At 42.6% G+C, this 17072-nt stretch overlaps 1 protein-coding gene across 1 annotated transcript in view; it reads right to left on the reverse strand.

Moving 5' to 3' along the window:
• The window catches only part of LOC109959494 (Down syndrome cell adhesion molecule-like protein 1 homolog), a 52545-nt gene that overhangs the window by 9583 nt on the left and 25890 nt on the right, over window positions 1–17072 (reverse strand). Inside the window, exons 4-20 of the mRNA XM_020598916.1 lie at window positions 12166–12312; window positions 11797–12075; window positions 10561–10836; window positions 9873–10169; window positions 9204–9476; window positions 8265–8549; window positions 7932–8056; window positions 7660–7831; window positions 6909–7108; window positions 6317–6413; window positions 6085–6213; window positions 5814–5981; window positions 5636–5706; window positions 5229–5469; window positions 4175–4321; window positions 2695–2850; window positions 853–992 (exon numbers count right to left, since the gene is read on the reverse strand). Of these exons, the coding sequence (XP_020454572.1) occupies window positions 853–992; window positions 2695–2850; window positions 4175–4321; window positions 5229–5469; window positions 5636–5706; window positions 5814–5981; window positions 6085–6213; window positions 6317–6413; window positions 6909–7108; window positions 7660–7831; window positions 7932–8056; window positions 8265–8549; window positions 9204–9476; window positions 9873–10169; window positions 10561–10836; window positions 11797–12075; window positions 12166–12312 (3203 nt within the window). The remainder of the gene's footprint in view (window positions 1–852; window positions 993–2694; window positions 2851–4174; window positions 4322–5228; window positions 5470–5635; window positions 5707–5813; window positions 5982–6084; window positions 6214–6316; window positions 6414–6908; window positions 7109–7659; window positions 7832–7931; window positions 8057–8264; window positions 8550–9203; window positions 9477–9872; window positions 10170–10560; window positions 10837–11796; window positions 12076–12165; window positions 12313–17072) is intronic.

Raw genomic sequence — 17072 nt, forward strand, 5'->3', positions numbered from 1 at the left:
AGGAGAGGAGGAGGGGAAGGGGGGGGTATGAGTTTGTGTGTGTGTGTGTGTGTGTGTGTGTGTGTGTGTGTGTAGGGGGTGCATTCGAACATTCCTCCAGCATAGCGACGGTGTTGTGATGATCCAGGGAGTGATACAGGGAGATAATGAAAAGACGGACAAAAGCACTCTCATCTCGATGTGACGGATACCCTCCTCCGCTCCTCCCTTCTTCCCTGACTCTCTCCCCCTCATCCTCTCCCCTCATCCCTCTCTTTTTCTCTCATTTCCCCTCGGTCTCTCCCTATCTCTAATGGTGTCTTTTTCTCTCTCTCAGCCTCCTCTACCCCCCTCCCTCCCTCCCTTGCTCCTCCCTGCCTGTGCTCATTTACATGGCACTCATGCACAGAGATGGAGGAGTATTTGTGAATAATAAAGAAAGTGAGATTCTAGTCTCACATCAGATTTCACCATGTGCTGGTGTTTGTGGTGCACATGATCTAATCCCACATGAAATTCCACACATATGTGTATAAATAGAAAATATCAAAATGTGAAGTGTCTGTGAAGGTGTGTTTCTGATGCGGCAGTGTGCATGTGTGAGCTTGCTCCCTGCCTCATTTGCATATCTACGTCTCATCACGTTGCCAAGACAACCTCATCTGTTCATCTGGGAGGGCAGGAAATAAAGCAATGGTGCAAACACAGTGAAAGACACACACACACACACACACACACATATGTACAGGTTCAATTAATAAGAGTGGTTACAAATTAATTATATCCATAGATTTTTATCAAGTTCACAAATTTCTTGCTTCTCAATCCCCTGGAACGCTTTCTACTGGCCACACCCACAGATCAGAGACTTACTGGCTGTCCAGACCCTGGACTGGAGCAGTAGATGGTATACTTCCGGATAACACCATTTGGTTTGTGAGGAGGCAACCAGGACACAAACACACTACTCGGTGAAGCGGGAACTGCTTTGATGCCAGCTGGTGGACCAGGAACTAGAGAGAAACATAGGAACATCAGCATGGCAAACATGCCTTTATGCACTTGCTTCTGTATGTTTTTGAGTTTGTATATCTGTAGCTGTTGGGTGTTGGATGCCTATTAAAGTGAGCAGGCTTGTTTGCAGAGTGGTAGTCTTATCCTACACTAAGCCGGTCTGGGAGGACTTGGAAGAACTCCCCTTGGATGGATGGCCGTAACATATGCTCATTCAGGCATTGGTCAGCAGTTCTGACTCTGTGACACCCAACATACTCTTAACTCTCCAGCCTACAAACAGATTAGACAATAGTGTCTGATCCTCTGCTAGCCATTTCAGCTTGACACAGGAAACCTCTTAATACTCTTATTACTCTTACAAGTCAAAGGCGCAAAAAGAATTTAAAATAGATGCACACTTAAAAAAAACACATCAAGACACTGGAAACTGTGAAAGGTGAACAATAATGCTTTTGTCACATTGGCCTTACAGTAGGGGGTCAAGCCTATTCAATTCCCACCATAAATAACCTGCACCTGACAGGGGGCCTCATCTGGGGTCTACAGAACAAGACTACCACAGTGTAAGACCCAACTCTCTGATTCCATTCATCAGTTCCTCTTTTTCTTGTATGTGAGGCCCTGCGATCATTCATCCAGCCCGTATCCTCGGACTCCTGCACATTGCACAAGGAACAACACACAGGAACACAGGATAGGAACAACACAAATTCAGAAAGGATACATGCAGCAATAGAGGTTTTAAAAGAGGGAGGCAGGGATGAAAGAATGGTGAGAATGATAGGTGCAGCTCCTGGGGGAGAGATGATGGTGGTGGTGGGGAGAAGCAGAGGAGGCAGTCATCATTATCATAACTGGACCTATTTGTCAAAGTAGCAGTGGGAGGAGGGAGAGCTAGGTCCCATCTGGTGCCCAAATTCTGCCCAGGAATCCAGACAGACAGACAGACAGTCTGCTGCACAGTCAGCATGGCCTGTGTGACGATGAGGAAGAGAGGCGCAATGGTGCTGAGTGAACAGCCCCATGTGCTACTGTGCCAATGAAAGGAATATATGTAAAAGGCTAATTCACTCAACCAAATACACAAAGAGTGCAAGTCTAGCAATCTACTTTAATTTGTCTTAGAAATAAAACTGACATTTCTGTTATGCCTTTTATGTCTTATTTATTTTATCAGCTAAGATTATACTGTGTTATCACCATCTTTCCATCTTCAACCCCAAGGCCCCACCCCCTCTTCTTCTATAAAGAGACATAGATCCGGCTGTAATCACGCCTCCAATGGTGTAAGCACAAAATTAATTCTCTCTAATCCAAGAAGAGTTAATCCCTATGCCTATGGCAAGAGGGCTTGTGGAAAGGATACAAAGCCAGGCTGATGGCTGAGTCCTGGATGGTATATGCTCCGAGAGAACACCCCACCTCTCCCCTAGTATCTCCGACCAGCCCTCCCTCAGCCCTGAGCTGTGGATCCAAAGCCTCTTAATTCCCATTAGCACTGCTAATGGAGCTTCATAGCATAAATGAGCTTTTGTCCTGGGTTTGAGAGACACCCGAGCACCCCTTTTTTATCAGTCCCCTACCATTTCCCATGCAGCTTTACCCTCACCCCCACACTTTTCAGCAATCAAATATAGAAACAAATAAAATAAATGGTGATATATTTTTGTTTGGAGTTCTGTTTGTGTGCAAACTCACGGTCCTCGTGGGTTTGGATATACAGGACATTGCTGCGGACTCCGTCTCCAGCTTGTGTGTAGGCCAGCACCTGAACACTGTAGTTAGTGAACTTCTCCAACCCTCGCAGCTCTACCTGTTCACGGGTGGTGGTGATATTTTGCATCTCTCCCCATTCTGTAGGAGAACAAGAAGAAAGAAACTTGTCTTAGAAAGTACAGGTGGAGAGGCAACACAGACCAACTCTTGCTTTGCTAAAATATTTTGGAGGAAACATGATGACTGCCTGGATTACAAGGCTGTTGTAGGGAGGATGTCAAGGTGGAGGGTTGGTTAGACAAAGTACAAAGTTTTGAAGCAAAGACTTGATTAAAGGTAATGTTGTTGATTCATTTCAGAAGCATTTTTTGCTACATTTCTTGAAATTTTCTTTTCATCCCGATGGCAATGAATACATGCACTGACAACATAAAGGAAAAAAAGTCTGTCATATGTGGCAGTAGCAGGGCTGTAAAAAGCCTGACCAGTAATTTTAACTGACCTGAGCACAACCACTGGACAGCCTACCTGCCTGTCAACCTAACTTCCTACTTGCGCACACTCTGCCCTTGCACTCATTGCATGAGCCAAGAGTCTCCCGCAAGGCCAGGTAGTCAGACATGTTAACGATCTGTTATAGCAAAAGCTAGCAAGCTATGGCACAGAAGGTAGCCACAGCAGCTTTTGGAAAATTCAAGAAAAAAACAAGCTGGATTCAGCAAGAAGTGAAACAAGAACTAACATTGGTGTGACTTTTGAATGATGGTGAGAATTGAGAGAATAAAAGGGATGAAAAGTGATGCCATGGTGGCCGTATTTCTGCTGGACAGACAGTTGCCAGTTTTGTTTTGTTTGGGATTAGTGGCTTTGGAGAGAAGTGAGAATGAAAGGGTGAGTTTTCTTTGGTCGACTACTTTCAAAATCAAACTTCTTCTTGCAGTTTTTTTCCAGGAACGCCAGCTATACCTTTAATTATAGATTGTGGTTTTGGTTAAATTTTGGAGAAGACGCTGCATCCTGTTTCACTCCACAATCATTCCTTTAGCTTAGCAAAGTGCTTAATTAGTACTTCATTAAACATAACTGAGAAAATGTTATTGTGCTTTTATTCCCATTATCTGCCATTATCTGCCAATGCTGCTAACTGCTAATGCAAATTAACTGAATATAAACAATTGTTAGAAGACTGATTTGAACAGACATACAGTAGAAACACAAATATGCTCAACTACTGTATTTTCTAAAAAATTTAAGACAAGGAAACAAGGGCAAACAATAACAAGTTAAAGATGCACAGGAATGGGAAGTGCTTTACGAGAAAGGTGCAGGCACACTAACACGTTCTGACTCACAACACTGACGAAGAAGGAAGTGGGTGGGAGGTTGGTGAGGTTCAGAGTGAGATGCAGTAGGTGATAATTACTCTGCATTGGCCACTGGGCCTGGCCCCCACAGCACCCACCTCCGTCAGCGAAGAGGGACCAAAACACAACCCGGTAGCCTTTCAGCACACCGTGCAGTGTCAGCCGTGGAGGCTCAGCCCACGTAATCACCGCTTCATCTGACGTCACTGAGATGGCACGCACATTCTGTGGAGGCTCACTGGGCACTGGAGAGAGCAGGGGGTGATTGTTAGTGCTGCATGGCTCAAACATACACATTTTGTGGTTGTTTTAATGATTTCAACTAAGAAGGCCGGACTGATCTAGCATGGCAACGGAACTGCTGATAATTAATGACTACTCAAAACCTCAAAGGACAGGCAATCTTTGCTGAAATAAATCAGTCAAATAAACTCCAATTAGATCTCAATAGCTCCTTGTTCGCTGCTAGCTTTTAGAGCGCTGGGGAGAGAAGGGGAGGAAGTGTAGTGAGAGCAGCATGAATAGTAAAACAGCTACACCCTAAAGGGGTTAAAATTCAGATGAGGTGGGTGGGATGAGCTGCATACTACCTATCTGGACAGTTACCATTACTATTACTGTTACTGTACCATGATAAGGATGTCTGTCATCACAGAGAGGATCCCTATAACATGTTAAGAAATAAAAACATGCAATAGATGGGAAAATGATGAGAAAGGAACCAAAATGGAGGAAGAGGAAAATAAAGAAAAGGAGAGGAAGAGGAAGAAAAGGTGAAGTGGGCAGATATTTAGGGAGTAACAGGGTTCCTTGTTCCTCTCTCACTGTCTGCCAGCCTAATGAGGGTGCTAATTAAAGTTGCCTGAATAATGGGGGATGTGCTGCAAATTCATTTCTACCATTTTGTTTGAGTATGTGTGCCTACATATGTATGTTAACTGTGCTCATTTATTGTGTGTCTTCTATCCTGTTTCTGCATTTGCTATTCTTTTTGACACATTAGAGAGATACACAATACAGTATGCACTTTGGACCTTTTCCATTCTCTTTCTTTCTGCTTTCCCTCATGTCCTCTCACTCACACTCTCTCCCACAATGAGCAGTCTACTGTCTTTTTTCTTCATCTTCCCTTCTGCTTTTTTTTTTTTTTACCATCTTCCAGCGTGGTGGCGTTGATCTCAGTACTGGATGGGCCAGTCCCAGCTCTGTTGAAGGCCTGGACCACCACGCCATACTGTGCAAACTTCTTTAGGTTGTCCAAGGTGTACACTTCACTGTCCCCTGTAGCTTTCATCTCCACTATACTGTACTGGCCATTGCTGCCTGGACCATTTTCTCTGTAACCGATCTGGTAGCCTCGAATAACCCCATTCTGCAGCTCCTTCTTAGGAGACTGAAAGAAATGTTTTTGTTTTGGTTAGAAAAGTAATACTTATTAAATGAACTTTTGTGCAGACAGAGGTGTGTGTTCACTTGATATTTTATAGTGATCTGCAGTCGTAAATAAGCCCTATGTAATAATACACATTGTATTCAAGTAATAACAACAGTGATTTTACCCTCCACGTAACCCGTATGCTCTGGGATGTCATCGGTTGGAGGATCACGTCCATTGGTGGCCCGTCAGGTGCTGTTGATGAAAATGCCCAAAATGTGTCACTATCAATACTGATAGTCTAACTCCCTATAGATAAAAAGTACAGCAAGCATGAGAGACAGCTAAAATGAATCCCTTACGTGCTTCTTCAGTACTGATTGTAAGCTCTTTACTGTGAAGGCTGCGGCCAATCTTGTTGTAGGAGTACATGCGGATGCTGTAAACACAAGCAGGGTGCAGCTCTACGATGTTGGCCTGGTTGTTGGTGGGGGAGATGTTCCTGGTTGTGTACATGTGATCCCATGTATCTGGCAAATACATTTTAAAAATATGTTTTAAACATATTTCAGATTTTTAACACATGTAATTAAAAAGAAAATCTACATGCATATTTACATTTAGGATGCATACCTGATTTGTTTTTGTACTCTATGTCATAGCTGGTGATAATGCTGTTTCCATCAAACCTTTGGATCCAGCGCAGATTCATACTCCTATCCTTCACCTCCCTCACTTCCAGCTCAGGGGGATCTGGTGGTTCTGTGTGTGTGAGAAAGACACGTTTTGCCCCCAGATCTGATTCTCTATCATTTTTTTCATTGGGCTGTTTATATAAGATTTGTAAAGCATAGGGTATAGATACCTTGCACAGTGAGTTGGATGAGCCCTCGACCCTCTCCATAAGAGTTGATGGCATGGCAGGAGAAGAAGACAGAATCTCCTCGCTCAGCCGGGTTCAGCTGTGAACATCATCAACACAAAAAGGATGAGGTTACAATATACCTAAAAGGAAATGCAGCACAGCACAAAAATCTTCTGCAAAAATATATTTAAATTAGCATTAGCCTAAAAGCCTGAATCGACAAAGTCAGATTATTTAAGGAATTTTTTTATAAAATATTTGTAAAAATGTCATAATGTAGTCACTTGTCAAGCGTTTATTGTCATATGCACAGTGAGGAAATGCGTTTCCCTGTACAGTGAAATTAATTGTTTCACATACTGAGACATATACTTATTCCCTTTTTTGCCAAGAGTTAGATGAAAAGATTGATTCCACTCTCACATCTGTATCTAAAGTTAAAAAGTGATCATTAGGCTAAATTACCTAATTAACAGGCACTTTACCCTCCTTATGCCATTACTCTTTGCTCCGTTTTCTCTTTGCAGTATTAAGGTAAGCACTTCTCAGACGGTGATTCAGGGTCTGCTCAGTGTTGCGCTCTGTTTCTGACCTTTAGGGTGGAGATGACTTCGTCTCCTTTCTTGTTAATGGTTATAGAGTAATGGGGGTTTCTTTCAGCATCGATGACTGTGTCCCCTCTCTCCCAGCGAATAATAATGGGCTGCTCCCCCCGTGCTGTGCAGTTCAGTTCCTTCGTCTGGCCCTTCCTTGCCATGGTGGTGTTGGGGTGGCTGGTGATCATGGCAGGAACTAAGCAGAATCACAGACACATTCCAGTGTCATATTATGATATGAAGTAATGAGACGAATGGGAAAGGTGATGTGATGTTGGAAAATGAGAATAGTTTACAGATGTATAGACATCTTTATTTCTGCCCTTCATTCTCCATTTTCATTTCACGCTTCAAACCCCGCTGGTCTTCTTACACTACTTCCTCTCTATCTGCTTTCTTCTTCTTCTCTTCTTTTTTTCATGTTCTTGCTTCTTTTTTATCTGCTTTCCTCAGACATACTGTAGATTATTGATTGAAGGGTTCCTGCGGTGTTGTTGTCATCACTAATTCATTTACCCTTCTTCCCACCAAATATTCAGGAGCTACAGACCGGCAGCTGGAACACATCAATCAATAGCAAGCACACCCACAATTAAGGATGTGCAGTACAGAAACAAGGTTCAGTACATTAGCCTGGGGCAAAAGTGCATCTTAGCATCACTGATTCCCCTCTAAAAAGCTAAGTCTCTGTATACAGTTTGTACCATCAAGAGATGTGGTTTTAAAAAAAGAATAATTGAAACTTACTCTTGACAGTGAGGATCATGCTCTTACTGATGTCTGAGCCCACTCCATTGGAGGCCTGACAGAGGTAGTACCCTCGGTCATCCTCAAGCACATGTCGAATGAGCAGAGAGCCGTTAGACATGACCTGGATACGGCCAGTTAGAGGGACTGGGTGATACTGCTGAGGGTTCCCAAAAAAACCATAAAACACACAGCAAACACATGTCACTGCCTTATTTTTTCGTTGTTCAGGTGATGTTGTTATTGTAATATTGTAAGGATGATGTGCTGATTTTACCTTTGGCATGTTTCCACATGACTTTTGGAGGTGGATAACCCTCCACAGAGCAGTTGAGAACTCCAGCTTTGCCATATATACAGTCCTGGTTGTTTGGCTGAACCACAAAACGTGGTGGCACTGAGAAACAAAAAGAGGTGATTAACCTAAATACTGCAGACGAACTAAAAGAAAGTCTTGCAGTCTTACAGGTAGAAAACGAGATGATTCCTAAAATAACATCTTCAAATTTAATCTCCCTCATTACATCAGATGGCACATCTGATCTGACCTAATTCATTATCTTTATGCCATTCTCCCTTCAGTCCATTCTTTCTCAGTCCCTCACCAGTAACAATCAACTGTCTTTCCCAGCTGACAGTGGCGGCGGCATTGCTGGCGATGCAGGTGTAGTTTCCATTGTGCTTCAGTGTCACCTTGGAGATTTGCAGGGAGCTCATGAACTCTTTGGTCTCTATTGCGACGCCAGAGGCAGAGCCTGGCACAATGAGCTGGCCGTCTTTGTGCCAGGTGATGCGTATGGGCATGTCCCCAGATGACACCACACAGGCAATGTACATGAGCTTCCCCACTGAGGTAGAGGGGATATCAAAGGGCTGGATGAGCGGCGGCACTAGGGGGAAGAGGGAGAGCGCAGAAAGTCAGAGGCATATAGGCAGCGATAGATGCGGAAGAACGGCACTGTGGCCATCTGGAGCAATGCTGAGAGAGATAGAAGGTCATTGGCCAGTGGGCCCCTCTTCTATCCCCACCCTTCAGCCTCCATCTCCTGCAGCCCATAATAGCTGCTCTGGTTAGAGTCCAGTTGGCAGAAGGAAGTCATTCCATTGCCATAGTAATGAAGGCTGGGGTGGGGGTACTACAGCTGAGACATCTGGGGGATTTAATCTAGGCTTCATTATTATTCATCTAATTAAATCAGGGACACACTCACATGCAGGCACATGTACACACCCTTAAACACCTCTGCAGCTGCCCTGCTACCATGATTACCTCATTCCACAAAGAAACCACTGTTGGCGATTTCAGGTTTTTTGTACACATTTGTTTTTCACTACAATTTTAGGAGAAATGTATTTTGGTTATGCACAAAGAAATGCCCATTATAGTAGGAATACTTGTTCTGGGAAAATCGGGTGAAACTGTATTTAGCGGATGTGCCACTCTACCTCTATTGTAGTGCCACGTCATGATTTAGATTCATAAATTGGATGTATATTTATCTTAAAACATTATCCATTATTATTTCAATCCAGTCTTGTCATACCTTTGACAGTGACGTGAACAGTCTGGTTGATTGACACCTGGGGCTGGATCAGAACGCTACACAAGTAGGTGCCCTCGTCCGCGCCCTTCTGCACGTCTGTCAGCCTTAGGGTGCCATTCTCAAACACCACTTGACGATGATTATCAGGCAGCTGCATGCCGTCCTTCAGCCACTTGATGGAATAATACGGGTACCCAATCACACGGCACGTTATGTAGGTATTCCTGCCAGCCACTGCAGTGATGTCCCGCATGGGTCTGATTCGAGGTGGACCTGGAGACACAGGGAATAGAGGGAGGGGATGGAGGGAGGAGACAGAGAGAGACACAGAGGTTGGAGAGAGGGGCAGATGAGGTGAAGGAGGTCATGGCAGAGTAAGGGAGCAGCCATGGAGACAGGAGGTGAAAGGATCAAGGTCGAGGGGATTGGGGCAAATTGACAGGTGGAGAGGGAGGTTAGTGATGCTCCCTTTATTATCACTGATGATATTTGTTGTTTGTAGCCTAATCAAATATTCTGTCTATCTAGGTGATTGTTTATATTTTGTCTAGAAAGATAAATAAATAGACATAGATAAATAGACAGACATATAGAGAGATGCTCACTGCCCCTGAGTATTTGTATAGAGTCAGGTGTAGAGTGCATTTATATTGAAAAGCAGACAGGCACCTCTTACGTTTATGCGCGCTTGGTACTCTGCGCTACCGGCCGAGTTGCGTGCAATGCAACGATACACTCCCCCATCTCGAATGAGCGGGCTGCTGACATTGACATGTGACACAGTCAGGCCGTCCGACAGGGTGTACTGGCTGGTCTTGTAGGTGGAGTCTCGTACCACGGGCTCGTCATCCAGTGTCCAGGTAATGGAGGGAGGTGGTGCTCCTTTGCCTGCACACATGAGGGAGAAAGGCTCGCCGGGATTCACCACCCGCTCGCTGAAGGAAGACACAATGCGAGGAGTACCATCTGAGAGGAGAATGAGAGAGTCAGTGAGAAAGAGACATAATACAGAAGAACATAAAGACAGAGTGGTGTGAAGCTGTGAAATCCAGAATGTCTAACAGCTTGGATTTAGATCTTTGTGTCACCATCTCTGCTGCATTTTTATAGCCAAATGATTTTGTGTATTTCTTCAGTGATACACAGCTCTGCGGTATCCTACTTATGTGTCTATGACATTTGGAATGGCAAACAATTCATGCATCACCATTCAGATAAAGAAAAAAGTCAACCATAAAGTAAAGGCTTTAAATGTGAAGCTCATGGTTCCCTGTCATTTTGCTGTTAAGATGAAATCATAAAATGCATTCCTATTTGCATGGAACTTGCACTTCATTGATGATCTTTGTCCACATACCCTCTAACAGAATAATGGAAAAGTCCTGAGCGGTGTGGCCCTTTCGGGAGGCGAAGCACTGGTAGGCCCCAGAGTGGAACTTCTGTGCTGCAGTGATCTGTAGGGTGTCATTGTGTTGTCCCTGGATTGAGATGTGCTGGTCAGGGATGATGGGCTCTGTGTTCCTGTACCAGGTGATGGTGTATTCTGGAGAGCCCTCCACAGTGCAGGTGAAAAACAGTGTGCTGCTGATGCCCGTTTTCAGATTCTTAGGGGATAAGGTCACTCGCAGTGGATCTGAGAGAAAGATGCATGGAGTCAGAAACATATCTGAAACATGTTTGTTTTAACACATAACCAGAAAACACTCCAGAGGGCACATTTTCTTTTGCATTTTTTATGCTTCAAAATAAATATTGAATTATTACAATTGTGTATTACTGCTGTAGAAAGAAAAAAAGCTTGGTTCAAAACATGACATGCTGCATGTATCCATACAGTAGGCATTTACATTCATAGACACAGAGAGAGAAAGAGGGAGAGTACATTCAGCGATGGTGACTCAATCAGTTTGACACACTCATTAAAAAAGCAGCTGGAGATATCTCTTCACATCTCTGTCCACTTTTTTGTGTGTGTGCGCAAGAGTGTATATGCACATGTGTGTGTGTGTGCAAATGTCAGTGAGCAATAAGGCAGCTGGTGGTGAATGCTGGGGGCCATTGCTGTGCCTCCAAACCCCCCTCACCCTGTCAGAGTCACAGAGTGTTCTGCCATGATGTGCCCACTGGCAAAGCCTACCGCCTCTCTAGTCTCCTCCTGTCTTGCCTCCTCCCACTCTTTGTTTCGTTGTGTACTTTCCACCTCTCTTATTATCTTGTAGTTACTTAGTGAAGGTAATGTCATTCCAACACTGTCTGGATGTCTGACCACTTCTTCTGTGACCCATCCCTTGTCTTTATCTCCATCTTCCTCACCTTCCTTCTCCTTGATGGTGAATGGTGCCAGCAGCTGTGTTACTGATTCAGTCTCAGTGAATTACTGCCCCATCTCTCTTTTTGAGATCTGACATGACGGGCCACACACATGTTTGTTAGAGACACACTCAGTGTGCAACTTATATGTGTGCCTCAAACAAAAAACAACAACAAAAAAAGGGGTTTGTGAATGTGTCTGTCTGCCTGGCTGGTTACTGAGAAGACAGCATGGGAGTCTGTCAGATTGTGTGTGTGTGACTGTGTAGTAGTGCTCACACACCTATAACATGAAGCTGTCCAGACACCTCTTTTGAGCCAAAACTGTTGGTGACCTCGCAGGCATAGCTGCCACTGTCCTCCTGCCTCAGGTCACTGATGGTCAGACCTGTCAAACGTCGTGTCCAGCGGGCATCCGAGGGCAGTGAGCGACCATCTTTCAGCCAGCGCACGGTGGGGCTGGGGTAACCTCCCGCTATACAGGGGAGCTCGATGCTCTGGCCTGCATACACCTCCCATGCTTGGAAACTGTCCAGGATAGTGGGTGAGGACTCATTGGGGTCTAGAGGACAGAGATAGGATTATAATTGCTGTCAAGACAAAGACAGATACCAGATTAGCATGAGCAAACTGAAAACAGAAAGCTTCTCACCCATTACGGAGAGCCTGGCACCATTACTTTGCCGTGTCTCGCCACTGTACTTATGTTTGGTGATGCACCGGTATGTGGACAGGGCGTCCTCCTTCTGAACATCAGAGATGTAAAGAGCCCCAAAGGAGGTCAGTGAAAACCTATTACCTGAGGAAAACACAATAAGGTCAGTAAAGCCTAAAATTCTAGCATGTGCAGAGAAAGAGTGGTGGTGTGGTGCTCATGCACTTGCACTTTTACTCTCTGACTTGATAAGTGCCCTTTTGAAGGACAGTTTTTAAAACTATTTTTAGTTTTATATATTAGTTTTTAAACAATTTTCATTGTGGATCTTTGCATAATAGTTTAGTAAAAGTGTGCTATAACTATTAGGCTCTGAATGATTATTAAAAGTGCGTTAGGCTAATGCTCATAGGCCTGCATCAACAAGGAATGACCAAAATCTACTGGTAGTTGCTGGCAAGCCAACTGTCATTTCACTACAACAATCTAGGCAATTAAAAACTCACATTTGAAAGTTTAACAATTCATCTGATCTTACTGTCATTAATATTTTGCCTCAAACCATATATAGGCTTATAATTTCAGTGCTAATGCAGAGATGTGCTACTGCAGGTAACTTTTTTGAAATATATAATTCACTAGCAGGGACCTGCCCACATTAAATGTGAATGGAAGTAAAGACATTGGAATGCTTGTGCATACTTGGTTACTTGTGTACGTGACAGTTTGGGGGCAGGATAAGGAGGCCCACGCTGCTCTTGGTCACTGGCAGACCCCCAGCAGGGATAGACGAACAGAGGGAAAAAGGTTAGAATAAAAAAAGGGTGGGGGGGTTAAAGAAAAGTGAAAGCAGAAGTATGGTGGTTTCATTGAGGTAAAGTTCAGGTCAGGTCCAGCTCCAAAACTTCAGATAATTACATTATCTCCATTTGTTGGAAGGAGGGGCAACCCCTAAAATGTCTGTGTATGCCCTTACTAACATTGTTCCCAAAAGAAAACTTCTGTTAAACAGAAATATCCAGTTAAGACAATTGTACTAAGATGATCATTCTAGTCAAAATCAATTGTCCTCATCACAAAACCATATTGTGCTAAGAAAAAAACCAGCTGCCTGAACAGTTGGTACTACCTGCCTTCCAAAACCTGGCACTCATTCAAGGCCTGGAGGACACACAGCGGTCATATACACCATGGACAGAGCTAGTGAACCTTATAACAGCAATCAAACAACCAGTGAAAACCTTAAAGTGAACCTGTATATTATTTATTACATTTACATTTTAAGGTCAATGCAAGCATTTGTTGGCTGGACCTCAAGCTCTAACTTAGTCATCTAGACAATCTGAGGAAAGTCTAAACACCCCGATGTCCTGGAAAGTAGCTGCTATCTGAAAAACTGTGTATCTTCATTGGTGACCTCATGCTAGTGGATGCAAATAAAAATTTTAGCCAATAAATTAAAGACCAGATTGATTCCTTATTGGTGTCCTGCCCTAGCTGAAGGTCAAAGTGTTTATTTGTCATATGCACAGTTAGGAAACGTGTTTCCCTGTACAATGAAATTTTTACTTTGCCGTCCACATGAATGTCACAAAATACAAATGAAATATATAGTAGATAAATAAGTAACACAAACTCTAAGGCACTTTAAGAGCAGCCCATGTTAAAAGGAAGTTCATCATTTTAAAGAACTAACATTTTACAAGGGTACAAGTATTTTCTGGGTTCTTTAAACATGTAGCAACAGTTTCCCAGCTCAAGTCTGATACATTTTTAATAGTTTCAAAGTGGTTACCACTATAGAATGAGGTTAGTTTAGATTTGTCAGCAGTGATTATCAACTGTCTCCAACAACTGGATGTGCTGCGTTCACATTCACCTGTGTATTTATCAGCATCAGTCAGTAAGCTCTGTGTTTGTTGGGCTCTTGCAAAGGGTTAAGCACGTACACCGAAGGTAGCAGTTATGGTCTGTGCATGTGTTTGCGTGGATTATACTATATGACCCGAGAGGAGGCACAGGCTGCAATTTCACAGCAGCCTTTGTTTGCCCCCTAGAATGAAGCCTTACAGGATAATGAACACTTTAAGACAGCTACTCCCACAACACCGACAACTCGCCTGTCACAACACTCTGACACAGGCAGGGAGCAAGAGAGAGAGAGAGAAAGAGAGAGAGAGAGAGTCAGCTGGATCCATCAAAGCCATACTTTCTGTTTTCAGTAGTGGACTGGATTCTTCCCATCAGCAGCTTCTGCAATAACACTGATTACACAGTGTACACCAGATTATTCCTTTCACTATCTGTCCAGTTTAATTTAGTGGTTTGCTCATGAAATCAAACTCGATTCTCTTTATCTCTTTGTGTGAACCTTAGTGTCTGTCTCACCTTTTTCCTCTCTCAGTCTCTAAGCAAAGTAGCAGACAGAGTAAAATATTAATTACTAAATCACTGTGCTCCCTCAGCTTTTATTCATGCTGACTTGACTAGATAATGAGAAACATCACATACACACACAGACACATACAGACACAGCTGCAGCAGACATGCATAGCAAAAGGATGTAGCAGTTGGTGTTGCATAATTCTTTTTCAATTGTGCCACTTTCATATGATACTATAGTGTTAGAGTCTTTCTCTAGGGGTATGACATCTTTACAGGAACCTGTCCTCTGCTTTAACTCATCCATATTTAGCATCTGGGAATATGGCTCAAACCTGCATGTCTTTTTTTTCATTTGTTTGGAGGAAAGATGTGAACACACAAGCTGCACAGAGAACAACCCTAGTTGGAAATGCACCTATGCTTGAACCAAGAGCATCCTTTCATTGTGTGTTGACCTATGTTCCTTTAATAGCTACCACAGCGATCATGCAAACTTGTTTTTGAATTACACTGATGAAACCAAAAAAGAAAAAAAAGGAAACAGTTATGGATCCTAAAAAAGCCTCTGCAGAATGTGTTTAGAGGTTAGAATATTTTTATAAACTATAAATGGTGCTTTAAAGAGTTCCACCCAGATGGAAAGTCCTTTGAAACAAATTGCATTCTCTAGAGGATGGTGACATTGTTGCATCTTGACATTGTTGAGCGTGAGTCAAGTTCCTTGTATTTTTTTTAATACTTGGCAATAAAGTTTATGCTTAAAACTATATAAACTGTAAACTGTAATCTTATGAGTGTGGTCAGTGACTCAATGAGATGCATGCAGACAATTATGCAAAAATGTCCAGGACTCCTGGATGCAGATGGGGTCCTGTTTCTATCCCTATTTGTAACTGCTGGATCAGGACATTGCTGTGTTTTTCATAGGAAAATAATTAAATGGTATGAAAAACTGAAACTAATCAGTCTAGTTTGTGCACTGATAAGAATATCATGCCTCATCTTGTTAAGAAAAGGAAGGCAACTTTTTACATCAGATGTAGATAAAGCAATAGTCTTTGTACAAAGTACCTATTTCTTAGTATGTTTTTTAATGTGGCCCAGTGTCAGCTGGGATTGGCTCCAGCTCCCTGCAACCCTCTTCAAAATAAACAATAATGGATGGATATAGTACCTTTTTTCCAAACATGCTAATGTTATTTTAGAGTTACACTTACATTTTTTAGTTAGCAACTAGTATTATAAAGTATTTCTTACTGCAGCTTGTTTTTACTATAAATACACTTGGACCTTAATTCACACAATAGACTGTAAAAATAAAGCACCAGCATTAAAAAAAAATGAGTAGTGTGTGTACTCCAGCTGTTTGCTCTCTAATGTCAGAAAGACACAGTGTTCAAAATAATTTTATTTTATGTCCTTAGCAAACCAAAGGTTTAGTTTTATTTTTTAAATCTGACTAAATATCTGTAGCCTTGCAGTCACACAACAGGCCAGACCTGCCACAATGACACATTCTAAATAGGAGGAAAGAAATGGAAACTAATGGAAATATAAACATGCATAGAAAAAAATAAAAGCATGACAGAGTCTATAAATAGGATATATACTGTAGCCTGTGTGGGTCCAAGAGAGCAAATGTGTTTGTGAGTGCACCATATGTGTGTGTGTGTGTGTGTGTGTGAAAGAGAGAGTTAGTAGCAGCCTCATTTTCTCAAATGCAAATGAAGGCGTCAGTGCAAAGATAACGAGGCCCATATTTCCACCCCCTCAGTAGGGCCATTATTTATTGATGTTCTGCATCTTTCCCCCCTCCCTCCCACTTTCACACTTTCTTCAGTCTCTTGCTGTTGCTAGGGTCTCCTCACTCCTCACACAAATTCGTTGTAATTTTAGTATTTGTTAAAGCACAGTGTGTTTACACTCATCAAGGACAAAACAGCAAAGTCCTCTATGTTGTGTGATAGCACAAACCATAACGGCAGATGGGTGGTAGAAGTCAGTGAAATTAATAGAGAAGAAAACAACATCAGTATGAAGTTGCTAAATATAGCAGCTTTGGTATCCAATCACAAATATTTTACAAGAGCTTAAAAAAATAACACACTGTGTTTTTGTTTTCCCAGGTCCTGGGAGACGTTTTCATTTCTCCATCTACATTTTGCTTGTTTCCAAGGAGGTTTAGTCCAGTTCTGTTCTAAACAATAATAATAATAATCTTATTTAACATTTACACCTTATGAGCTAAGATGTGTGTTAGACGTCAACCCGAGGCTATCAGAATCAGAATTTGGAAGAAATACGTGGGACCTGTTCATTAGCAGTTTTCTATGTAGTTCGGAAACTAACTTGGCCTTTCTCTAGCCTCCACAAGAAACTAATTTAGCTCTTGGAAGTGAAACTGACCCACATGCTTTTGTGGGGCAAATTTTCATACTCTCTAGACTAGTCTATTTTAGAACACAACTCCCCCCAGCAATAGTTATCTTATGACACTAACTTGTTGACAAAATAGCTTT

This window comes from Monopterus albus, unplaced genomic scaffold (assembly GCF_001952655.1).
Source record: "Monopterus albus unplaced genomic scaffold, M_albus_1.0 scaffold39.1, whole genome shotgun sequence".
In the NCBI taxonomy this organism is placed as follows: domain Eukaryota; kingdom Metazoa; phylum Chordata; class Actinopteri; order Synbranchiformes; family Synbranchidae; genus Monopterus; species Monopterus albus.